Source organism: Gekko japonicus, unplaced genomic scaffold (genome assembly GCF_001447785.1).
Source record: "Gekko japonicus isolate JY-2015 unplaced genomic scaffold, Gekko_japonicus_V1.1 scaffold1758, whole genome shotgun sequence".
NCBI lineage: Eukaryota > Metazoa > Chordata > Lepidosauria > Squamata > Gekkonidae > Gekko > Gekko japonicus.
The window spans coordinates 1389-28061 of NW_015167104.1; the positions used below are offsets into that span (position 1 = coordinate 1389).

A 26673-nucleotide genomic window follows, 5' to 3' on the forward strand; every position below is an offset into this window, starting at 1 on the left:
AGGAATCAATTTAATTTAATTACAGGGGGAAAAAGGAATTTCTCCCATGCTGGGCTTCACTTTCATTTTAAGTGCCACTGGTTTCAGCTGGACCTCCTCAGACATACGCGTACTTGGAGGCTTCTGCCTTAAATCGGAGAAACTTCAAGACAGTCTAAACAGACAATTCTCAGGGGCGCTGCTCCTGGCGAGAGCTCTGCAGTCGTACTGCCATGGAGGTAATGCTCTCCCACTATCGGCTTAATGCAGGTTAACTCAATCGAGCAGACAGCGTCGCGCAGCTGGGGTATGTCAAAATGAGCTAGTGCCACGCAGGAAGATTAGCAGCCCATATGCTTCTTCTCACTTGGTAGCACGTTATCGTGAGGTTTCCAGACAAAGCAGTCATGAATGTAGGGTTGCCAACCTCCAGGTGAAGCCTGGAGACCTCCCAGAATTCCAACTGATCTCCAGACACTCCCCTTGAGGAAATGGCTTCTTTAGAAGGTAGACTCTATGGTATTATACCCTATTAACGTCCCTCCCCAGACCCTGTCTTCCCCAGGCTTCACACCCAAATTTCCAGGAATTTCCCAACCAGCAGCTAGCCACCATATGCACATTACTCAACACAACCCTGGTCTCCATAAAAATCACAGCACAGTCTCGTTTTTACATTTTATTTTGCTTCTGCTCTTAGTGTAAAAATATAAAAATCACCAACGTATAAATCATTTTAAACATCTGTACAACTTTACTGCTCAGTTCGGGCCCTATGTCAAAACCCCATTTTATTTTAACTATGGTTTCTTTGTGGAACCAGGATCCAGCTTACAGACAATCATATAAACCCTGGTTTGTCTTGACTAATTCTGATTTCATCGCCTTCCCTCTAGCCAGGCATCTCTGTTTCTGGCAATGCTCAAGGACGGCACCAGGGAACAGAGTTGGTATGCCAGGTCCATACACCATGAGAAACCTCAGGAACACTAGCATTTGCTCCGCTGTTTCACCAAACCCACGCTGGAACAGAACATTGAAGGCCACTTTCACTCTGTTTGATAGTCGGACTTTATGGCAGTGTCCAGACTGCATGCCGCTTTCACTTGATCTCTCGGTTTTATGGTAGCCATCTGCATAGATTTATGGCCATTTTATGGCCATTCGGGGATAACTCTGCAGTCAGTACAGCATTGGCCCAGGGCATTAGAATGTGGTTTTGAGCCGCATCTTAAAGATGTTCCAGTGTGGGTTTGGTAAAACAGCGGAGCAAATGCTAAATGCAGATCAGGCCTAACTGTACTTAATAAAATAAATTCAGAACCTGGTTTTGACAGAACTGCATCCAGATTATTGCACTAACCCTAGCTTCAAAATGCTTAAACTGAGTTTAAGTGAGCAATCCTATGCCAGTCGACTCAGAACCCATCTCGGGCTTATTCAATCTGGCTTACTCCCAGGAATGTGTTCTTAGGATTGCACTGTGAGAGTTTAAACTGCAGTTTTGCTCCCTGTTTGGGATATGCAAGCCCCACAGGTTTAGTTGAGTCTGATGTTCACCTTAGCATGGTTCTGCTCTCCACAAACCCAACTGCTGTGCAGAAACCCTTCCATCTGCAGAAATGTCTCAGCAGATCCATTCCATAATTGTGTGTTGGGATCTAGAACTAGAAGTCCCTCTCCAAACCCCACCCTCTTCAGGCTCCGCCCCAAAAATCTCCAGATATTTCTAAACCTGCAGCTGGCAACCATAGCTAACAACCAGCTCTACTGGTCCACTCAACCCAATACTGTCTTCTTGCCTTTTCCTCAGGCTGTAGCCCTCCTAGGTTTCGGGCAGAAAGGTTTTCCAGAGCCTGATATCTGACCCTTTAATAGGAGATGAACGTCTGCATGCAAAAAGCACACAGTAATCAATACTGATCAATGACCCTTTTCAGTGGTGCTCTCTTCTTCCCTCTTTAATGCCTACTCAACCTATACATCGTGAGAGGGATGCTATACTGTCCTGGAATTCCCATTTGTTTACCTCAGCCCTGTAAAACCCCATAGGGTCCCATTCTGGAATATTCATTCATCTCTCTCTTGGGGGATCATTTCTCTGTTCACAATTAAAGTGTGTTTGTTTAAACTAAGGACTCTAATACTGGCGAGTACCTGCTGAAAATAAACACAATTGTCTCATCACACCAAACACAGAGCTGTGTGTTAAGAGAAAGCCAGCCGTCTACCAGGAAATGAAGACATTAATTCTGTGCACAAGCCCCCCCACCCTGAGAATCGACTTGGCAACCGAGGGACACATTGAGCAAAACTCAAAACATTGCAACAATATTTTCAGGTTTCCCACCAAGGATTAGCTCATTAAAAAACAGAACTTGCCATCAGTTAAAGGGCTTCTCAGGAAATCTGCTTTGGCCTTAAGAAAGTTTCTTTCTTGGAGATAAACAAAAAAAGGAACCCCAACCTTTTGTGTTATTTACCACCACAGATGACATACAGGACGTTGCCTGTGGGTGTTCTCATTTAGGACAGATTTCAGGCTGAAACAGAAACGATGCGGGAGAGCCATGATAATATCTCCTGGCTTTTTTCTCTCTCACACATACACACTTCAAAAATAGTGGAGGGAATAAGATCCAGTTTTCACTGGAACAGCAGCTCTGGGTGAAGGAACAAAATTTAACCTAGCCCCTCCCTTCTACCACATACCTGCATTTTTTTTTCTTCAGCAGGCTAATAGGAGATGGATAGGGGGAGCTTTTACTTAAACCTAGGAAAAATTAAGTCCCTTGAATCCCCGTCCCCCCCAAAAAGGGGGAAATTTCTCTGCATTCTGCATTGCCACTGCTCAGAACTAGGGAGAGATGCTGGGGCTGTCTTTTTTTTTTTTTTTTAATTAAGGAACCATCACAGACTACACATAGTAGATATATATTACACATAAACATACACGTTTACCTGGGCTAGAAGCTGGGCCGACAAGTTTACATTTACATAGACCACACACACTTTGAAGAATCCCCAGTGCTCCTTGGTGAGAAAAGCCATGTCTGCGGCATCAATTTAGTGGCAATACCAATATGTAGTAGGCACAAAGCCTAACACATTTGTTTAAAGGCTGGAGAATGGTCAGCAGGCACTTGATAAGGTTCAGCTGCTGGAGAGGACCTGATCCTGATCAGTGTCCAGTTGGGACACCATGAGACAAGCTACTCCAAGCTCTTTTGAGGAGAAGCAGGGTGCAAATATAAAATTGTTGTTGTTCAGTCGCACAGTCGAGTCCGACTCTTCGGGTAAAGGTTTCCCTTGCTCGAAAGCTGGCTGAATCCCACTCTAGTTGGCAGTGCTCATCTCCGTTTCCAAGCCAAAGAGCCAGCGCTGTCCGAAGACGTTTCCGTGGTCATTTGGCCGACATGACTAAACGCCGAGGCACACGGAACGCTGCTACCTTCCCACCGAAGCGGTACCTATTTATCTACTTGCAATTTCTTGCTCTTGGGACTGATAGGTTGGCAGGAACTGAGGCCAGAGATGGGAGCTCACTCTGGCCTTTCCGCACTTGGATCTCATCCCTGGTTTTATCAGAGTTCAATTCGTGACACAATACCTTGCATTTATCATAGGCTATAACAGCATCCGTTTATCCCAGGACAAGCGTGAGGCGAAACCGGGCTGACCTCAATGTAACGTGGAAACAAAAAGTACCCCGAGATAATTACAGGGGTGAACTCGAGTGTAGTGTAGAATGTAAGTTTGGGGACCGGGTTGAACCAGGATTTAAGGTCTAGTGCGGAAAGGATCTCCATCACATGGCACTAGGATTTCAAACTGCCGAGCTACCGACCTTCCAGTCTGCAACTCAGCATCTTGACCTCTGAGCAGTAAAATAGAAGCAGTAAAAGCTATCAAGGTACTCTATGGAAATGGGGCCATGAAGACAGCCCACAGCCCCTTTTTCATGTTCTCAGTTAGGTTTAAGCCACCTCTCCCAGTACCGTTTGCTTCCCTCAAAGGACTTTAAAAACTGCACAGCCACAGAAATGAAATTACTGTAGCCCCCCCTCTGCCCTGATTACACAGTATCTCTGGCGTTTTTTAAAGCCAAATATTTAATTTAATTTTTGAGACACTGGATTCAGAAAAGGAAGAGGCACTACTAAGAACATAAGAACATAAGAGATGCCAATGTTGGATCAGGCCAAAGGCCCATCCAGTCCAACACTCTGTATCACACAGTGGCCAGAAATATCAGTGCCATCAGGAGGTCCACCAGTGGGGCCAGGACACTAGAAGCCCTCCCACTGTTGACCCCCCCAAGCATCAAGAAATCCAACTGCAAAATTACGTTGGTTACTGGAACACACAAGAGAATTTCAGAAGAAAAACAGCTTGTGTTTCAGAGATTACAACAAAGCTTTTGACTGTGTGGATCATGAAAAGTTATGGTTGGTTTTAAATGAAATGGGTGTGCCACAGCTCCTGATTGTTTTGATGTGCAACCAATACAAGAGGCCACTGTTGGGAACAGAATGGTTTCCAATTGGCAAAGGTGTCAGGCAATGATGAGAGAGGAGGAAGAAGAGGAAGAGGAATTATATAACTTTAAGGCTAATGATGAAGAAAAGGAAATTGTTCAAGATTTTCTGTCCCTTGGCTCCATCAACCAAAAGGAAGACTGCAACCAAGAAATCAGGAGCTTGAGACCGGGAAGGGCAGCCATGAAGAAGCTAGAAAAGGTTATTTTGAGGATAAGGATGTGTCACTGGCAACCAAGATCAAGTTAATTCATGCCACAGTATTCCCCATTACTATACATGGGTGTAAAAGTTGGACAGTGAAGAAAGCTGACAGGAAGAAAGTTGATTCCTCTCCAAAATGTGGTGCTGGAGGAGAGTTTTATGGATACCATGGACTGCCAAAAAAGACAAATAAGTGGGTTCTAGATCAAATCAAGCCTGAACTCTCCTAGAAGCTAAAATGACCAAACAGAGGTTAGATCAAGATGGGTAGCTGTGCTGGTCTGTCTGTAGCAGCAGAAAAGAGCAAGAGTCCAGTAGCACCTTGAAGACTAGCAAAATTTGTGGCAAGGTATTTCGTGAGTCACTGAAGAAGTGAGCAGTGACTCAGGAAAGCTCATACCCTGCCACAAATTTTGTTAGTCTTTAGGGTGCTACTGGACTCTTTTGTCTTTTCTACTGCAAACTGAGGTTATCATACTTTGGTCACATTACGAGAAGACAAGGGTCACTGGCAAAGACAGCAGAAAAGAGCAGGAGTCCAGTAGCACCTTAGAGACTAACAAAATAGGTGGCAGGGGATGAGCTTTCCGGAGTCACTGCTCACTTCTTCAGATACGGCAAAGACAGTAATGCTGGGAAAAGCTGAAGGCAGCAGGAAAAGAGGAAGACCCAACATGGGATGGATGGACTCAACAAAGGAAGCCTCGGCCCTCAGCTTGCAAGAAACTGAGTACGGTTGTTGATGATAGGACGTTTTGGAGAACATTAATTCATAGGGTCGGAAACAACTTGATGGCACTTAAAACACAGACATACAGAGTTTGTGAAAGAGCTACAGCTGCTGCCCCAACCCCTCCATCTATGCAAACAGAGGAAAGGGCAGCAGATCAGAGATTTGCTTACACAGCAGCTTACAATCTAGTTCAGAACAAAACCAAGACCGATCTAGCCACAATCTACACAGAAAACATCTGAGAGCCTGTTTTGGGGGTTCCCTGAAGCTGCCGGCTGCTGGTGATAAAACACCTTTTGTTCTGTACTGAGTAAGCTTTTCCCCCTTACTGCTGCTAGTAGGAAAGAGGAATCTTTTGGGGAGGGCTCTGTCCCTGGTAAAGAGACTCCAGCAGCCCCTTTTCTCCCCCTCAGCTGTCTGGCAGTCCCTGTCTCTCCTTGCTAGTGCTGGCAAAGCAGTTCAGGAGACAGACAGACTCACAGACAGCAGGGACGTTATTAAAGAGACAATAAATATGGGTTAGTTTTCTCTTGCTTCCCCGTGCTGTTTCTGAAAGTACGCTGGCTTTAGGGACTGGCTTTTAAACACACATAATTTGTACTGATTGCCAAAGTTGTCCTGAGACATCCCTGTATTTAGAGTCAAAACATTTACTTCAAGTATAGAAAAAGAATCCATCCCTTAGGGAATCTGGCTCACACTCGCCCTTCTGGATTTGTGCAGTCAGCGACGGGGAAGGGTTGGCAAGCATCAGGTGAACTAGGAGTGGCTATGAAGTGCAGCGTGGAAAGGTTTGGCACAAGTCAAGAGACGCTGAATCAGTTATACCTTCTTTGCTCTTGGCTATGCATACTGGCTTTCTTAATATTGTCTCCTTCCAGCCGGCAAGACATTTGTCTGCGCTATAGTTTTTACAGTATAGCTCAGAATAAAGCCAAAGGTGATTTAGCCAGCAGGGCAAGACCTACTACACTGAAAAATATCTGAGAGCCTGTTTTACGGTTCCCCGAAGCTACATATGCACTGAACTGAATATAATTTATTTATTTATTATATTTATAACCCGCCCTCCCCGCAAGCGGGCTCAGTTATAAGTTATAAGTTAGTGCCAAGTAAATCACCATAAAGGCAAGGAAGTGGGAACATCCAAGCAGAGTCTAAAGGGTCGAAACTGACATGAAGGGTCATATGGACCTCTCCTAATCTGTAAAAAATAGGAACTGCTCTTGTGCACGGGATCAGGGCCACAGAATGGGTTTAACAAAACCATGCAGGGCTTGAAGGGTTAATCAGAACTTGGAATCTTCATGCTATTATTAAGGTGGGGTGGGAGACATCCTTTTTTGAAAAATGCTAAACGGTGGGTAAAGGAACAACAGTGTTGGAAGCCTGGTTTTAATTGGAGAAACCAAATGAGGAGTAAAGGCTTAAATCCCTCTTTTCTTCCCATGCAGTTCTGATCTTAATAGTGGCTGTGCACACAATTTACCTTCTGGACCAAGATCAACCGCAGTGCCTACAGGCCAAAGATATAGGTCTGGATCCACCAAAGCATTTCAGTGGACAGAACAATGCCTGCCCATGGAGCATGACGCTCTCTCTCTCCTACTGCAATCAATAAAACGGGGAAGGGGGATTGCAGGCTTCAGTAAAGGGGGGTGTGTGAAGAAAGCAGCCTTGTATGCCGCCCCAAGCCCGCTTGCAGAGAGGGCAGGATATAAAACAAAGAAATAAAATAAAATAAATTCACCCTTCAGAGGCAGAAATCCTTGCATCAGCAGAAATGCTCTGGTGGATCCAAGCCACAGAATAGAGAGACCTTTTAACCACATAGAGGGAAGATAATAAACTGAATCAGAGATCTATTTCTTTGCATCGCGGATTTTTAAAAATGCAATTGAACACTGCCTTTCTTCTTAAAGAACCATTTCTTCCTCCACCAAGGAGAAACATAACACTGCAGTGACCATAAACGCATCGTTAGCATTCAAGTCTGCCTTTAATAGAAAACCGTTGACTACAAAAGATGGCCTTTAAAATGGTTAAAAAGGAAGTTCTGCAGGCTCAGGTGGTGAACTTTGAAGTAGAATCAATGTGATTATACTGGAATGGTTAAGGAACCGCACAAATCCTTAGTAACTGTGTTACGAATCAGTATCGGAAAGCTGACAAACATATAAAAACAACTGGATTCAGGTGATGTTCTTCCCTCTCACTTATTTCAGGTAAATGTTTATGGTCCCCATCTCAAAAGCCTTCATTTTCTGCTCTGCTTCATTGTTGGAGGCCCTTCCTTGTATCTGAATAGACATGCCCACAGAGCACAGGAAGTGAACATCAGGTCCACGTACAGCAGTTTTTAAAAACGGAGGCCAGACTTGGCCACAAGTAGAATCAACTAATGAAGAGGAGGATCCAGATTTTTTTTTTTTTTTAAAAGAGAGAACTTGGCTTCCATTCAGTAGTTAGCCCTCCAAATATGTTCCTTCAGAAGAGGCATATTTAAGATGAAGAACATCAGCGGAGGGGTGGTTTGCCACTACCTAAGCCGAGCTTGGTCTGTAGATAAGAAGAAAGGGCTAAGGTTTCAGCATGCCACCATAAATTTTACACCCTTCCATCCTGAGCATTACAGTCGGCACACCAAAGAGCGCAAGTTCTGCTCTCAAGGGCCACTCTGCTCTCCAGATTGTGGCTAGATTTTTTTACTTATTTATGTTCCCAGTGGGGAACCAAAACAGATTACAACGTCGTTGGGTTATGATCTTCACAACAACTACTGCCACGTAAGGTAGAGTAGGCAGAGTATGCACGACTGGACCAAGATCACCCAGCAAGATCACCCAGCAAGCGTTCATTGGGAGTCCGAGATCAGGCATGTTCAGGGTTGTACAGCTATATCACCCTGAACATGCCAGATCTTGTCTGATCTTGGAAGCCAAGCCTGGTGAGTACTTGGAAGAGGAGACCTCCTGGGCATACTGGGCCTACAGGCTAGATTGTGGATCCAAACCTGGGTCTCCCACATAGAAAATCCACAAAACAAAGCAAAATTAAGACCTGATAAGAACCCCAAGATTACCTACCAGGTAGCTAGATTTTGTTTGGTGATACTGATATCTCATAACATATATTGTAATTAGATTTTAAATTTGAATTAGTTTTTAATTGCTTTTATATGGTATTTTTAATAGTAAAATTATGTATATGATTGTTCTTTATTGCAATCATTTGACCAAACAAACGAAATTAAGATGGGGATTCTTTCTTACCACTTGACAATTTTCTTACCCCTTGATAATTCTGCCGCCTTATCAGACATTGCATCATACCCTTGGGTTTAGGTTTGATACAATGACCAGGGGTCAGGCAACGCATCTTGCTAGGCGACCTGTTTGAGAAGTGTCACTGTATACTTACTTCCAAAGCACCTCCAGCTGGAGCTTGATGGTCCCTAGTTCAGTGACATCCACAATGATAGTCTGAGGCCTGGTGATAAAGAAGTCTATGCTGTCACATTTCACCATGCCTACCAAGAGGGTACTCAGTCCTCGGAGCTCAGTGACCTGCCAAAATAGGTGATAAAGTAGCTTAGAAAGCTGTCCCATGGTTGTTCATGCACCCCATATGTCTGCAAGAACATTAAGCACAGCAAAATTAGTGTGTGTGTGTCTGTGTGTGTGTGTGAGGTTACACAAAAAAGACTTCTTACAGTATGGGAGTGAGCTCTAGAAGATGTTCTGCCTAGGGTATTATTAAGGAAATAACGAAGTATTCTCATGCATGTCTTTGGATTTAGGATATTATCAGTGGGTCTATTGGGTGCTCTGTGTCACTCCCAAAATAAGAAAATTCGAAAGATGCTAAAAACCAACAAGCAAAAAGAATTAGAAACAAACAAACACTCTTAAAGTCCAGTAGCACCTTAGAAAACAACAAGATTTTTGAGGTATAAGCTCTACTGCAGGGCGACATGAGTACCCTCTGAAACTTTTTTTTAAAAAGTTTTTGGATGAACACACAAAGCAGCCTTATACCAAACTTTATACCAGAGAACCAGTGTGGTGTAGTGGTTAGGAGTGCTGGATTATGATCTGGGAGACCCAGGTTCAAAACCCCAGTCTACCATGGAAGCTTGCTAGATGACCTTGGGCCAGTCACTCTCTCTCAGCCTAAACTACCCCCCTCATAGGGGTTTTTGTGAGGATAAAACGGAGGAGAATGATGTAAAGCCACTTTGGGTTTCCACCAGTGTTCCCTCTAAGCTGAGTTAGTGTGAGCTAGCTCACAGTTTTTTAGCCTCTGGCTCACACATTTTTGCCTTAGCTCAGGAAGGATAGCTCCAGAGCAAACTAATTTATGCAGCAGCCAAATCGCTCGCTCACAACTTTAATGCCAGTAACTCACAAAGTAGAATTTTTGCTCACAAGACTCCATAGCTTAGAGGGAGCATTGGTTCCCACTGGTGAGAAAAGTGGGGTATAAGTGAAGCAAATAGTAAATAAGTCAGACCCCTGGGTCAATCAAGGGCAGGACTGTCTACTCTGACTGAAAGTGGCTGTCTAGGGTCTCTGGTTGAGATCTTTCATTTCACCTACTACCCAATCCTTAAACTGGAGATGCCAGAGACTAAACCAGAGACATTCTGTATGCAAAAAAAATGTTTAATGTCTGAGCTACAGCCCGAAGGCACAGTGCAGATTCTAGATATACCAGATGCCTGTATGCAAGAGCAGAACCCCTAACCCCCACAGGAAAACAGCAAGGGGACAAAATGACCCTTCATCTCCCTGGATGAGGGTGCATCATGTGCATGCTTCATTTATGCCCTTGGGGATTACCTTTGTCGGCAACATGCAGCATACAGGTGCTAGCCTACATCTCACAAGGGGCAGAGGAACTACGTTAGCAGCACACCCTATTTCCACGCCATGTAAAAGCAGCAATGAAAGGTAAGACTATATTGAGGTAGCTGAACACACTTCGTAATTTGCCATCATTGGGTTCATAATGTACATGTAACAAAGGGCTTATTATGTGCGCTACCAGCATTTCCCTCTCTCGCCAACTTGCTTTTTTGAGTGCCAGTTGTCTGTGATCATGATGTCCTTTAACTTACAAATGGTTGCATTTGTTTATGAACACGTCTGCTGGCCTTTAAAATGAAGACAGCAATTCTGACTGGTAAAACCAAGCAGAGGTAAACGAGTTAATTCCCCCCCTCCTGTTCCTTTCCTGGTCCCAATGCAAACTGAGGCTACACAAGCCATCCATTTGCATTTCATAAACAGAGACCGCTGTCATGGCAATCATCCTTAAAAGTCCCACCTCTCCTCCAGTGCTCTGAACCAAGCCTTGCAATTTAGGCCTTCTGCAAATCCAAGTAATTGTCAGCCAATCAGAACCCACGGAACTCCACTGGAGGGAGGGGTGAGAGCCTTGGCTTAAGAAGGGTGAAGAAAAACTTCTTTCTTGCATAGGGGTTTCATGGCTTTGGAACGGCGCATCAGCTTACTCAAGCTTTTATTCGTCTTTCTAGTTAGGTTTTGGGGGTCGGCTTAAGGAATAGTGTGACAAATAAGCATCCTGTTAAGGGCCCATCATTCCTAATTGGTATGTGTAGGTTCTGTGGTAAGGTGCTTTGTGAGAGAAAAGAGCAGCCTTGAACCTTTGAGAGCCAGCTTTACCTTATACATTTAAGTTACCCACACATCAAAATAGGTTGCCAACCGCAAGGTGGCACCTGGAGACATCTCGCTATTACAACTCTTTTCCAGATGACTAAGATCAGTTCCCCTGGAGAAAATGGCTGCTTTAGAGGGTCGGCCCCAGCCAGACCCTGCCCTACTCCACCCCCAAAATCTCCAGGTATTTCCCAACTCAGATCTGGCAACCCTACGATATTTACCTTATTAAATATTTTATAAACCTATGTTGTTCATCTCCATCTGTGTCTTGTCTGTCGAAACAAAAATCTAAGAAGCTGGGGTCCCTACCTCACAAATAAGTACAGCCTTCGTCGAGCAGCTTTCTAAATAAGAGACTTCAGGGAGCACATAGTTTACACACTAATTTAAAGCTTGCGTCCACCTTTCTGTTTGATTGTGGGTGGCTGGGGCACAATAAACCTGTAGGAGAAGCCAGAGTCAGGGACTGGATATTCTTCAGTCCAGAATGCAGTTGTCTCAGAGCCTTTTGCTTCCTCTCTCTCACTCCATAGCTGCTTCAAATGTGATCTTCATTCTGGCCTGTTTTTCCTGCAGGTCTGGGAGGGGGGGGGGGCACAGAACCACCCCAAATACTTGGATATGTGAACTGGGCTTATATATTTATGTTGAAGTACTTGGGATTTTCCTGACAGACTAACTTGAGTTTCACATATGAGATTTGTTTCACATACCAATGAGATAGCAAACTTGCCATGTATCAGTTTTGCCACCTTAAAAAAAGCTCTTCACCTGCAAGTTAGGCCTCGGGACTGTTCCACGGAGGTAAAAGACCTTTAATGTCTTACAGCTTGCAAACAGCCTCAAGCAAAAACTGTTATCTATGGCACTATGAAATCTCTGTATACAACGGCTAAGCAATGAGAAAGCACATGTGAACTTTCACCAACTCATCTAGCACATTGTTATCTGATCCTTCCCCCAGGGAGCTCAGGGTGGTCTTTGTGGCTCTCTTCTGTCCTCTGTTGTATCCCCACAACCATTCTGTGTAGTAGGTTAGGCTGAGAGTGAGGATCTGAACCCAGATCACTCAGATCCTAGTCACCACACCACAGTGTGATAGTTAAAATCCTATGGACTAAAGGAGGAAGCAAAGACAACAAAAACATCCAGGATTTAGCTTCGCCAAAATGAAAACCAAATCTGTCCTTGACTTTGGAAAGAGATGATTCATCTTGATTTCACAATGCAAGACTTTTGCATGCTTTCTCACGATATTTGCACAGTGGATCTCAATTAACCTCTCCCCATGTCCAGAAGGGGGTGAGGAAAGGGAACATTATAAACACATTTCCCAAAGCTCTGCTGGAGAGGGATCAGGAATTCCTGGTTCCCTCCCGCCACACGTTGTCAGAGAGGAAGGAGTGTTGCAGTCTTTTCCTCCTCTTTGGGTTGGAAGCAGCCTGAGGGGAGGGAAATGAATTTCCAAGTTAGGAAACCATAAGAGGGGGGGGGGGGGGGGGAGAGAGAGAGAATTAACCGGCTTTATGGGGAACTGTGGAGAGATGGCTGCCAGCTTGTGAGACTCCAGGCTGAGTGTTGGTCTCTCTTCTCTTGCAGGTGCTTGTCCTCCTGGGTGTGCCCAGGAGTGCAAGCCAAAAGGCTCTTATCCTTTGGCTCCTAATCTGAGGGTTGTAGCCAGTGTTCCCTCTAAGCTGAGTTAGTGTGAGCTAGCACACAGTTTTTTTAGCCTCCAGCTCACAGATTTCTGTCTTAGCTCAGAAAGGACGGCTCCAGAGCAAACTAATTTATGCAGCAGCCAAACTGCTCACTCACAACCTTAATGCCAATAGCTCACAGAGTAGAATTTTTGCTCACAAGCAGGGCTTTTTTTTTTAGAAAAAGCCCAGCAGGAACTCATTAGCATAACAGGCCACACCCAACAGCAGAAACTCATTAGCATATTAGGTCACACCCCTGACAGCACAACTCATTGGCATATTAGGTCGCACCCCCATGTTACCAGAAGTGTAGTCATCCAGCCACACCCACCTTTTGCTTCTTATTCTGTTTACCCAGGGCTTTTTTGTAGCAGGAACTCCTTTGGCATGTTAGTCCACACACCCCTAATGTAGCCAATCCTAATGAGCTTCTGCTGTTGGGTGTGGCCTATTATGCTAATGAGTTTCTGCTGGGTGTGGCCAACTTGGAAGCCAGCCGGAACTCCGTTCCTGTGCGTTCCTGCCCAAAAATAGCCCTGCTCACAAGACACCACAGCTTAGAGGGAACATTGGTCGTAGCCAGTGTTCCTTCTAAGCTGAGTTAGTGTGAGCTGGCTCACAGTTTTTTTAGCCTCCAGCTCACACGTTTTTGTCTCAGCTCGGGAAGGAGGGCTCGAGAGCAAACTGATTTATGCTGTAGCCAAATCGCTCGTTCACAGCTTTAACGCCAGCAGCTCACAAAGTAGAATTTTTGCTCACAAGACTGCACAGCTTAGAGGGAGTGTGGGTCGCAGCCTAGAGGTGGCAGGAAGATCCCCTGGCAGAGGAAGATAGCAACCCCACACACACTTTTCCAGCCTGGTTGATCTTTCTGTACTGCTGTGCACTTTGCATTGTGAGCCACTTTGTCTCACTGTTGAGGAGAAAAGCGAGAGGTAAAGGAGTGACCCACACGCATAAACAGTTGTTACTCTTTGCGGTTCCGCATCTACTTATCAAAACAGAGCTCTCTGGTTCCAGGGATGGTTTGTTCCCTCCAGCCACGAAATCCTGGGGACAGTCACCCTAGCCCACCTGACAAAGTAAAGGTAAAGGTTCCCTTGCTCGAAAGCCAGTCGAGTCCAACTCTAGGGTTGTGGTGCTCATCTCCGTTTCAAAGCTGAAGAGCCAGCACTGTCCGAAGACGTTTCCGTGGTCCTGTGGCCGGCATGACTAAACACCGAGGCGCACAGAACGCTGTTACCTTCCCACCGAAGTGGTACCTATTTATCTACTTGCAATTTCTTGCTTTCGAACTGCTAGGCTGGCAAGAGCTGGAACTAGAGACAGGAGCTCACTCCGTCATGCGGCAACCCGGGTCTCGAACTGCTGAACTACCGACCTTCCACTTACTATTGTGAAGATAAAATGGAGGGGGGACCATAAAAACAGTCCTAATTTTTTTAAAAGGAAGGTCAGAACAGAAAATACAGATGGTGAAGTGCAGGCACATGTGAATCAACTTGTTTAGCCATCTGAAAGGGAGCAAACTGTACCACCTGTTTTTTTTTACAGGATGAATCCTGGCAACCTTGTTACCTGCAGCAGACTCAAGTAGTGCCCTTAATTAAGGTTCCATGCTCCCTTTCTTGCTAGGAGGGAAGCACGTCATGAAGGAAGTGCTTCCATCCATTCTAGCATTCTTCAACATGGACAGAAGAGGTGCTTTCCTGCAAGCTATGACTGTTTTTCTTGGTGTGTGTGTATCCCACACAAAGTGCAACAGAGGCACACAGCAAGGGGGGGGGACCCTTGCTGCTTCTTGTCTTGTGGGGAAAGTGTGGCAGGGGAAACAAGATCTGACTATAAATCATGATTTTCAAGCCTACAGAGCTGCAGCTCACCCCACAAGATCTGTTATGCTCCGCAAAATCTGATATCCTCAAAGGCTGATTGTTTTTTAAAAAACACAGTTCCTAGCAAACATATTGGATGCACTCTCTCAGTGGCCTTACGTATTCCAAAATTCCCACCCAGGAAAGTTGTACAAATGAAGCCAATTAACCAGTTCTCCAAATCTGGGAACCCATTTTAGACCTTCCCGATACAATCATTTAAAAACTAGCCACCATAATATGAATTGTTCTATGCATATATTAACACTGGAGTTACCCATCTGCCTTCTGGGAGGGGGAATTAACCACTAAGGAAAGGTAAGCAGAAGAAGGTAAGCAGAAAAATCAAAGGCTGGGACAATGAACTAAGCATTATGGCCATTTGCAAGGAGCTGTGAGCTATAGAGGAACCTTCCACCCAGCTTTGCTAACAAAGAGGCTGCAACTCTAGCCAACATAAGTTACTACCTTGATTTCAAACTTCTCATGGAGATTGGGTATAAAAACCTTCTCTTCCTCATCCCAAGTCTGACTGTCGTCAGTCTCGATCTTCCCTTTCAGTTTCCACTTCTGGCGTCCCAGCCGTACGAACACCTGAAGAGACACGCAAGGGGATTAAATGCATCCTAGCGTGCAGCTAGCATTTGAATTCAATGAGAGTTTCTCAAAGAACTCCTTGGATTCTGGCATCCAACGTGCCGACAAGATACACAGTGATTTCATAGGTGATAGATGACAAAACAGATCTGACCCACTGAAGTGGAAGCCCAATAGATGGCGGGCACCCACCGCCTCAGCTAAAAGCCTGGGGGAAGAGCTCCATCTTGCAAGCCCTGTGGAGCTGTAAAAGGTCCCGCAGGGCCCTGATCTCATACAGGAGCTCATTCCACCAGGTACAGACCAGGGCTGAAAAAGCCCTGGCCTTAGTTGAGGCAAGAAGGACGTCTACCTTCCACAGCAGCCATAGAGGAATTTCACATTACCCTTTTTAAGCCATTTTGAAGCCGTTTTTGATCAGTCATGGAGTAAACCGGTATAGGGCTGCCATTTCACACATGGCTTTCTCCTTCCGGTAAAGAGCTGGATCTGAAGCGGTTTGCCATTTCAGACTGCACCGCTTTTTCCCCGCCGTTTTTCACCCGCGCAGGCGATCTCCGGGGTTTTTTTAAACGTTTGCTTTAGAGCGCTATAACACAACACTCCAGGCATTCCAATGGGGTCGATATAATGCTGCTAAGTTATAGCGCTATAGCGCCATAAAGCGAACGTTAAAAAAAAGCCGGAGATAGCCCGTGCGGGCGAAAAAAGGCGGGGAAAAGCGCATCGGAACCGGGAGAGGAAACTGAAGAATACTTGGAAGCGGTTGACAGGTAAAACGCTTCAGCCCTGTTTCCTAAATGGGACAGAAGCGTTTGTGTGTGAAATTACAAATATATTCCGGTAGGGAACCGGTTCTAAAACAGTTCTGTCTGAAATGACAGACCAGAAACCGTTTGGGAACCATTCCTCTTCCGGATTATATTGTCTGTCTGAAATTCGTCATATTCTCCAAGGGAAATAGATCTCTGTTGTCTGTTCTTGCCCCCCATAGGGTTGTGGTGCTCATCTCCGTTTCAAAGCTGAAGAGCCAGCACTGTCCGAAGACGTTTCCGTGGTCCTGTGGCCGGCATGACTAAACACCGAGGCGCACAGAACGCTGTTACCTTCCCACCGAAGTGGTACCTATTTATCTACTTGCAATTTCTTGCTTTCGAACTGCTAGGCTGGCAAGAGCTGGAACTAGAGACAGGAGCTCACTCCGTCATGCGGCAACCCGGGTCTCGAACTGCTGAACTACCGACCTTCCACTTACTATTGTGAAGATAAAATGGAGGGGGGACCATAAAAACAGTCCTAATTTTTTTAAAAGGAAGGTCAGAACAGAAAATACAGATGGTGAAGTGCAGGCACATGTGAATCAACTTGTTTAGCCATCTGAAAGGGAGCAAACTGTACCACCTGTGTTTTTTTACAGGATGAATCCTGGCAACCTCGTTACCTGCAGCAGACTCAAGTAGTGCCCTTAATTAAGGTTCCATGCTCCCTTTCTTGCTAGGAGGGAAGCACGTCATGAAGGAAGTGCTTCCATCCATTCTACCATTCTTCAACATGGACAGAAGAAGTGCTTTCCTGCAAGCTATGACTGTTTTTCTTGGTGCGTGTGTGTGTATCCCACACAAAGAGCAACAGAGGAACACAGCAAAGGGGGGGGGGAGACAGGGGATCCTTGCTGCTTCTTGTCTTGTGGAAAAAGTGTGGTAGGGGAAACAAGATCTGACTATAAATCATGATTTTCTAGCCTACAGAGCTGCAGCTCACCCCACAAGATCTGTTATGCTCCGCAAAATCTGATATCCTCAAAGGCTGATTGTTTTTTAAAAAACACAGTTCCTAGCAAACATATTGGATGCACTCTCTCAGTGGCCTTACGTATTCCAAAATTCCCACCCAGGAAAGTTGTACAAATGAAGCCAATTAACCAGTTCTCCAAATCTGGGAACCCATTTTAGACCTTCCCGATACAATCATTTAAAAACTAGCCACCATAATATGAATTGTTCTATGCATATATTAACACTGGAGTTACCCATCTGCCTTCTGGGAGGGGGAATCAAGCACTAAGGAAAGGTAAGCAGAAGAAGGTAAGCAGAAAAATCAAAGGCTGGGACAATGAACTAAGCATTATGGCCATTTGCAAGGAGCTGTGAGCTATACAGGAACCTTCCACCCAGCTTTGCTAACAAAGAGGCTGCAACTCTAGCCAACATAAGTTACTACCTTGATTTCAAACTTCTCATGGAGATTGGGTATAAAAACCTTCTCTTCCTCATCCCATGTCTGACTGTCGTCAGTCTCGATCTTCCCTTTCAGTTTCCACTTCTGGCGTCCCAGCCGTACGAACACCTGAAGAGACACGCAAGGGGATTAAATGCATCCTAGCGTGCAGCTAGCATTTGAATTCAATGAGAGTTTCTCAAAGAACTCCTTGGATTCTGGCATCCAACGTGCCGACAAGATACACAGTGATTTCATAGGTGATAGATGACAAAACAGATCTGACCCACTGAAGTGGAAGCCCAATAGATGGCGGGCACCCACCGCCTCAGCTAAAAGCCTGGGGAAAGAGCTCCATCTTGCAAGTCCTGTGGAGCTGTAAAAGGTCCCGCAGGGCCCTGATCTCATACAGGAGCTCATTCCACCAGGTACAGACCAGGGCTGAAAAAGCCCTGGCCTTAGTTGAGGCAAGAAGGACATCTACCTTCCACAGCAGCCATATTTTCCAAGGGAAATAGATCTCTGTTGTCTGTTCTTGCCCCCCCTCCAACCCAAAACATCCCCTGGAAACGTTCCTCCTGGGAAAGAGACGCATTTGTGGGGGCACTTTGCTGCTCTATCCTAGGAGTACGTTTGGGATAGGCACTTCGGGCTGCAGTAGAACCAGGGATGCCACAAAGTTATACTTTGTGAGTTTTAATCTTTCTGTCCATGGAAGACCTCTGGGGGACCCAAACTATAGCCTGACTTCCTGACAAATGATAATGTACTTGTAAAGTCATGCATTTAAAAATCTCTTCTCTGCCTTCCCTAAGTTCAGTACAGTTAAAATAAGATCCAATGACACAATAAATTAAAGCTGCAAGTGCCATTAAATGGGGAAATCGTTAAGTAGGTCAAAAGTTTTTGTTTTTCCTCTCACAGCTCATCCACTGTTCCATATGAATCAGAATGCTCTACGGGCCTTTCAAAATGTGGTGGCGATGTCTTCTGTACCTCTGCAGGCAGCTTGTTCTACAGTACGGGGACTATCACAGTAAAGTTCCAGGGCTATGCGGAAAATGGATGCAAAGTCTGATGAGAGGGTACCACCAAAAGCAACAGCTGCAGTGATTTAAGTTAGCCCACACAGCATGGGTACTGCGTGACTTCTTAAAACTGGTGGTGTACCAGGAAATGCTCTCCTGTATTGTGGGTCAAATAGCAAACAAGGAATTTGGGGTTTCCTTAGAATTTCTTTAGAATTTCCTTAGGATGAGCTGCCCATGTCTAGATCTGCTGACTTAGCAACCACCAATGAGAGGCAACTTTGTTCAGGGCAGGGTTTGGATGCAGAGTGCGAGAACAGGAAGAGTGATGCCCTTGGTTTCCAATTTGATTTAGAAAACTCATCAATCTGCACTAGAACAACTGGCTGGGTATGGCCAGCCCTGCTCTCAGCTACAAAAAAATGGCGGGAGATTATAAGGGGGTGGAGCCACCTTTGATTTGTGCCATTCACTGTGAACTTAGCTGGGGAAGGGCACTGCCATGCTTTATTAATGCTACGGTGCAGAGGTTCATACCATAGGGTTGCCAACTCCAGACTGGGAAATTCCAGGAGACTGGGGGGGGGGTGGAGTCTGGGGAAGGACCTCAGCAAAGTGTAATGCTATAGAGTCCCTGCCCTTTAGGGTTGCCAAGTCCGAATCTCACCACAGCGGGGGACTCCCGTCTGGCGACTGGAGCACACGCACCCCGCATCCACGTCACTCTGAAGTGACGCGACCACGCTCGGCATGCTGGGGGCGGGGCCACGACCATCTGAGGGAAAACCATAGAGTTTTCCCTCGGATGACCGGGGCCCCGCCCCCAGCGTGCCCGGCATGGTCACGTCACTTCTGGGTGACGTGCATGTTGGGGTGGGGTTCCCCCCGGGGCCCGATCAGCCAGCGGCGGGGAACGGGCCTCTGGGGCAGGGGTTTCCCCGCCCCCCAGGGGGACTTGGCAAGCCTACTACCCTTCAAAGCAGCCATTTTCTCCAGCGGAACTGATCTTTGTACGTCTGGAGCTCAGTTGTAATTTTGGGAGATCTCCAGGCCACAGGTAGGTTAGAAACCCTATCATACAACAATAGGCAGTCCTTTTTCTTTAAGAACTATAATTCCCCTTTCTCTAACCTATAGTCAGCATGATATAGTGATGAGAGTGTCAGACGAGGACTCAGGAGCCTTGAGTCCAAATTGCCCACTTGGTCATAAAGACCGCAGGGTGACCTTGGGCCAGGCACAGCCCGCCTCGCACGGTTACTGGGAGCATAAGACAGTAGAGGGGAGAACTCTGAACATAATTCTGAGGCCCTTGGAGCAAGGGTAGAATAAAAATAAATAGATGGGTTTTTGTTTAAACGTAGGTCTTATATTCTCCCTTGCTCACACTCCTATGTGCAGGCACACCCTCTCTTTTTCAAGGCTTCCAAAATCATACCAGATGCATGCCAGACCACAGAGAGGACATTCATTCCGAAATTGCAGAGTTCTCCTACATAACTGTTGCTGCACTAGCAAGGGAAGAACCACCTAAAGATGTACGACTATGCCATGTTTCTTTTCTTTAAAATCCATTTATAATTTCATCAGTTCTGTTCCTCTTCCCCTACGATGTGCTGTTATACATACTTTTATCCTTCTTACATGACTTTTTAATTCTATATGCTTGTTATATATGCTGGTCCCTTATGTACATAGGAAATAGTAAGAAAGTTACAACATATCCCCCCACCCCAAAAAAAAGCTGTTTAAAAATGCTCATTTCCTGATGGAAAATATTCAAACACAAACAAGCACCAAGCAGGAAACATTGTTTTAATCATGTTAGATCCTGCCTTGCAGCAAGGCAGAATAAAAAGAGGTATTCAGTACCAAATCATAACCAAGGAGAAATTCAGACTCATCTCCTTTGGAATGCCTTCCCCACCAAGGCCTGCCTAGTGTCTCTGCCTTACTGTCCTTTACGCACTTGCCCAGGGCTTTTTGGGGGGGGGGACGTGCCGGAACAGAGTTCCAGAACCTCTTCAACAAGATTCTTTTAAAAATGCTTAAAGTCCATGAGTTTTCAGTATACAGATTGAAAACTTCATTTCCCTCTTGAGAATTCTGGCACCTCCCCCCCCCCAAAGCACTGCACTTGCCCAAGACATTTCTTTTTTACTCAAGCTTTTAATGGAGCAATTCCATCTTTTTTCTTTCCGTGGAATCACAGAGTTTTTCTTTTCATAGAATCAGAGTTGGAAGGGACCTCCAGGGTCATCTAGTCCAACCTCCTGCACAATGCAGGAAATTCACAAATACCTCCCCCACCATACCCCCAGTGACTGCTGTTCCGTGCCCAGAGGATGACAAAAAACCTCCAGGTTCCCTGGCTAAACTGACCTGGAGAAAAATTGCTTCCTCATGCCAAAGTGGCAATCAGCATTTCCCTGGGCATGTGAGAAAGGGCCAGAGCTTATGGTGTATCAGTGGCTCATGGTGTTCTTTGAGCCTGTTTCATAGCATTTTAAGCAGCTGAATGTTGTTTAATGCTTGTTTTAACACTGATCTTCTAAAAATGGTTTTGTTGTCTTGTTTTTACTTTGCGAGCCATCTCAAGCAGGTGTCCTGGCGATATCTTAACACTTTTAAAATAAATAAATAAGAGGGTTAACTGAGGCTTTCGTACTTTGGCCACATTATAAGAAGACCAGAGTCACTAGGGCTGCGGTCACACTGGAGGCTTGGTGCAGTCTAGGCGTGCCTCTAAGCACGCCGGTTCAAATTGTTGCGGGAAGGACCAACCAGACAGCACACCCTGAGGCAGTTTTCCCAAGCGCTTGTCTAGTAGTGAGGCATCCACATTACTGCAGCGCCTCAACCACAGAGCATGCTGCCTGGTTGGGTTTCTTTAAAAAACAGGCAGGCACATGTGCATATGCACTCATATGCTTATGCGAACATCGGCAGCTCCTTAAAAAAAACCCAGCAGGAACTGATCTGCCAGTTCAGACTTCCCATCCAGCTTCAGTTCGGGACAGAGGAGTTCAGACGGCCGGAAAAGTGAAGGGGAAGTACTGGCATCAGTAAAGACCAGACTTTCCTTGGTGCCTGGGTACTCTGCTCCTGAAGTGGGGCAAAACGGGGTGATCACAACTGGGGCACGGAAGGCAGATGTTGCTGTCGGATCATGCCCTTTAAATCCGCAAAGGCACTGCAACGATATTGCTGCAAACTGCTCATGTGACCGCAGCCTACAAAAAGACAGTCATGCTAGGAAAAGTTGGGGGCAGAAGAAAAAGAGGAAGACCCAATATGAGATGGATTGACTCAATCCAGGGAGCCACGGCCCTCAGTCTGCAAGACCTCAGCAATGACAGGACATTTTGGAGGTCATTAATTCACAGGGCTGCCATGAGTCAGAAGCAACCTGATGGTACTTAACTCACACAGATTAAGCAGCCTCTACAGGATGAGCTGTGGGAAATTTTGAAGGAAGCTTATAGAAAACAAAGGATTCTGCACAGATTGTGCACACTTTCCAACCGTAGTAATGGCTAGTTGTTCTAAGTGCCGATAGCACAAGCCAGCACATTTTGCATGGGGAACATATGAAGATGCATTCAACCAAGTCAGGAAATTTGTCTTTCTAGCACAGTGCTCTGACTTGTTGCTAGGGTTTGCTGACCTCTGGTTGGGGCGGGAGATCAGCCAGAATTACAAACGATGTTTAGACAACAGAGATCAATTTCCCTTGGAGAATATGGCTGCTGCGGAAGGTAGACCCTGGCCCCTGCCTGGTGGAATGAGCTCCCATATGCGATTAGGGCCCTGCGGGACCTTTTACAGCTCCACAGGGCCTGCAAGATGGAGCTCTTCCGCCAGGCTTTTAGCTGAGGCGGTGGGTCTATTGGGCCTCCCCTTCAGCGGGTCGGATCTGTTTTGTCATCTGGAACCCAAACTACACTAGACCCTCACCTGTTGAGGCACTGGCTAGAAATATGCGTAATGGTATTTTAATCGATTTATTTTAATGTTTTTAACTGTTCGCATCGTTTTTACGATGGAGCCTGCCCTGAGCCCACTATGCGGGGAGGCTGGGATATAAATCCAATAACATAAAATAAAAATTATACCCCACTGAGGTCCCTCCCCTCCCCAAACCCCATACTCCCCAGGATCCACCCCCAAATCTCGAGGAATTTTCCAACACAGGACTGGCAACCCTAGCAGCTCTCTGGGTTCCCAGACAGAGAAAAGTCTTTTCCGCAACACTGGCTGTCCAAGATCCTGGAGTAGTCAAGAGCTCAGCCTGGGACCTTCTGCATGTCAAGTAAATACTCTCCAGCTGAGCCGCAGTCTCTCCTCACCTGAAGTTCTAGACCAGGCTGTCACTGCTTGGGGACAAAGTCAGCCTCCGCACAAGCCAGAAAGGTACCACAGGGTGGGGCTGTGGCTCAGCAGAAGAACCCCTGCAACCTCCAGCTGAAAGGACCAGGCAGTAGGTGATGTGAAAGATCCCTGCCTGAGACTCTGTAAGGCCACTGCCAGTCTGAGTAGACCAGACTTTCAGTCTGATTGAGTGTCAGGCAGCTTCATGTGTGTTCATGTGCGTCTTCACTTAACTACCTTCAGCCATCAACAGATTCTGGAGTTCACTCCAGTGGGGGTTTACAAGTACGGCAGAATGAGATGGGAATAAGGTCCACAGAATGAAGAGATAAAGGGACAGACTTTTCCCCTTCACACTACAGTGGGTGGTACCACTTCTGAAGGCTTGCCCGTGTACACACTAAGTACCACTTCTGAAGGCTTGCCCGTGTACGCACTAACTACTACTGTTAGAAAACAAGAATGGAAAATAAAAGACTCCACAGCCCAGCCCTTCCCCTGATGAGCTGACCTTATTGGGTGGTTTTGAAAATATGAGTTCCCCACCTGCAGACCGGGTCAAGCCTTGTTCCATCACCTCAGCATTCTGCCACCTCAGTCCCCTGCATGTGTGACCTGGGCCTTCATCTGCTCAAGGAGTTGGACACAACGGAAGCCCAGGGCACCAGCCACAAGCAAGACGTGGACAGCCCTTAGGTTAGTGGTTAAAGTTTTGAACTAGATTTGGAAGACCCAGGTTCAAATCCCCATGCGGCCATGGAAGCTTGCAGAGTGACCTTGGGACAGGCACATAATCTCAGGGTTGTTGTGAGGATAAAATGGAGGAGGAGGAAGATGAGGAGAAGGAGGAGAAAGACGACGACGACAAAGACAAAGAAGAGTTGGGTTTATAAAGAGTCTCAGAGTGGCTTACGATCACCTTACCTTCCTCCCCCACAACAGACACCCGGTCAGGTAGGTGGGGCTGAGAGAGCTCTGAGAGAACTGTTCTTGAGAGAACAGCTCTGAGAGAACTGTGATGGACCTAAGGTCACCCAGCAGGCTTCAGGTGGAGGAGTGAGGAATCAAACCCGGTTCTCCCAATTAGAGCCCACTACTCTTAACCGCTACACCAAACTGGCTCTTATGTAAGTCCTACTGGGGAGAAAGGCAGGCTACAAATAAAGCAAATAAAACTATTCAGCCTTAGATGGGTTACCTAGTTTACCCGTCTGGTTGAGTGCACTCTGTCAACAGGAAGCTGCCTTATGCTGAGTCTGCACATTGGTCTATCATGGTCAGTATCATCTACTCTGACTGGCAGCAGCTCTGCAGGGTCTCAGGCAGAGATCTTTCACATTACCTAATATACCTTATTCATTTAAACTGGAGATGCCGGGGATTGAACCTGGGACCTTCTGCCCGCAAAGCAGATGCTCTACAGATGAGTTACAACCCCTGCTGAATAATAGAATAATTACATTCCAGCAGGGACTGAACTGGTTCTCTAGAGCTTATTTAGCATAGAACTTAATTCAGTCCAGAATATATAGTTACATTCAATAACTCTCAAATTGGGTCTGTGCAAAGGATGCATCTCCTAGCCATGTGAGTGGGTGGGGTTAGCTGGTATGCTAGTTACATACAGATAAGCTACAGCCGTGTTGCCACCCATAAGAGGCACAGAAACCTCATTCATTATTCTAAAGGCTAAACCTGTTTTCACAGTTAACCCACATTTGCATTTTGCAAGATGAAGAAACAGGACTGCTATATACTATACCTCATATTGGTCTCCCGGGCAGAGACGTGCATAACCCACCAACCCTGGAAACAATACAAAACAAGAGAGGAATTTGTAACATTCGTAGACTCCAAGAAAGGAAACCATTAACATAAATAGCTGGAGATCTTAGAAGAAAGAGTTCTGGTTACCATCCTTTCAAATAAACCCCATACAGCAGATTTAGAGCCAAATGACACGCTTGCTTTTTTTTGCTTTTTGAAAGTCGGGTCCGGGTTCCCTGCAGCCAGAGAGTAACCATGGGGAATGGCTATTAAAAAAAATAAAGCACTGCCCCTTTGGGCTTGGAATGCCATCACAGGAGAAAGAAGGGATTCCTGCCTCTCCCCCCAGCTGTTTTGTGAGTTGAAACAGCACTAGGGAGAGGGCATTATTTCCTTGCTTTTGCTGCTCCATGTGGAGTATTCTGTGCCCATGGAGGAACAAAAGCAACTCTCCCCCACACCTCGTGCTGTTCTCATGTGGGACAAGGGCTTGGGGCAGGATCCTATCCTCCCCACTGAGTTATTTTTTTAACAAGCTGTCTGGGGGCGAGACGCCGGTGACGCATCCGAAAAGACGCCCCCTGCTCCATCCCCCACCCTCGGGGGGGTGGTCGAGCTCCCCCGAGCCTCGGGGGGCTCAAATAAAGCGGGAGCAGTTCGGACGGGGCCGGAGCTCGTCGCGCTCCCCCCGTCCGTCGAAACGCCATACCGGAAGTCGACCACCACGGGAACGTCTTCGGACAGCGCTGGCTCTTCAGCTTTGAAACGGAGATGAGCACCGCAACCCTAGAGTCGGATTCAACTGGCTTTCGAGCAAGGGAACCTTTACCTTTACCTTTACTGGGGTCAGCATCACTGCCACCGCAATTACCCCAGGGGACTGCAAGCCCCACCAAAGGCATGCTGCACCAGCAAGCCTTGAAAGCTGGGGAAATTGTCTGCCAGGTTGCAGCAGGGCATGACGTTGACAGAGTCTATTCGGGAGTCAGCCAGCTTGAAGGAGCCCAGCCGGCTTCCAGCAGCAGAAGCCAAGCCAGCCCAATTTCTACCAGAGAGGACCCTGGCACTGAGACCCAGAGGAGCTCTGCCATAGGGGCAGGGATGGCAGGCAGCACTGACAGTCTTAGAGAAGGCTGGGCAGTGGCAGACAGCTCTTTCCATTGGCCCAGGGGCCTGTCACTCCCAGGCCTGGGTTGGGGAGAGAGAGGATTGGCTGAGCCCAGGGTTGGCCCTCCCTTGGGGAAGCATTTAAAAGGTGTGCCCAGGAATGGCCAGGAAGGATGAGCCAGATTCATTCCCTGGCAGGTGGGAATAGGTACTTGGCAGAGCAGTGTGGGGAAACTGGATAAAAGGAAACCCCCTCCCCTCTTGCTCTATTCTGAGGCTCTATCCTGGGGCACTTGCCCAACAAAAAGCAACCCTAGAGAGAGAGAATCAGACCCAGCTCCAGCGGATCCTGACCAGTGTTCCCTCTAAGTTGAGTTAGTGTGAGCTAGCTCACAGTTTGTTAGCCTCCAGCTCTCACATTTTTGTCTTAGCTCAGGAAGAACAGCTCCAGAGAAGACTAATTTATGCAGTAGCCAAATCACTTGCTCACAATTTTAATGCCAGTAGCTCACAAAGTAGAAATTTTGCTCACAGGATTCCACAGCTTAGAGGGAACAGTGATCCTGACATAACCATTTCATTCAGGCCAACTCTTTAAAAAAGCGAAATGTCTAGTTTAGCTCTCATAGGCAGGCTGGGAGGTAGCAAGGCTTTTGCAATAACCTGTCTTTAGTAAAGAGTGCTTCAGTGCAGAGGGAAGTTACTTTCCACCATGAGATAGCTTTTGAAGATCTGGCACAGCGTGGTGGCCAAAAGACTGAGCTGTGAATCTGGGTTCAAATGTCACTTTTGCCATGACCGCAGGGACAATCATCATCACACCTGGAGTTTCGTGGGACGTTACCCTTTTTGATCAGAATGAAAAACAGGC

At 46.4% G+C, this 26673-nt stretch overlaps 1 protein-coding gene across 1 annotated transcript in view; it reads right to left on the bottom strand.

Moving 5' to 3' along the window:
• Positions 1-7949: 7949 nt before the first annotated feature.
• FAM65C (family with sequence similarity 65 member C) overlaps positions 7950-26673 on the bottom strand; it is a 53615-nt gene continuing 34891 nt past the window's right edge. The window contains exons 8-11 of the mRNA XM_015412936.1: positions 24691-24734; positions 17533-17658; positions 8875-9020; positions 7950-8013 (exon numbers count right to left, since the gene is read on the bottom strand). Coding sequence (XP_015268422.1) covers positions 7998-8013; positions 8875-9020; positions 17533-17658; positions 24691-24734 — 332 coding nt within the window. The 3' untranslated portion in view covers positions 7950-7997. The remainder of the gene's footprint in view (positions 8014-8874; positions 9021-17532; positions 17659-24690; positions 24735-26673) is intronic.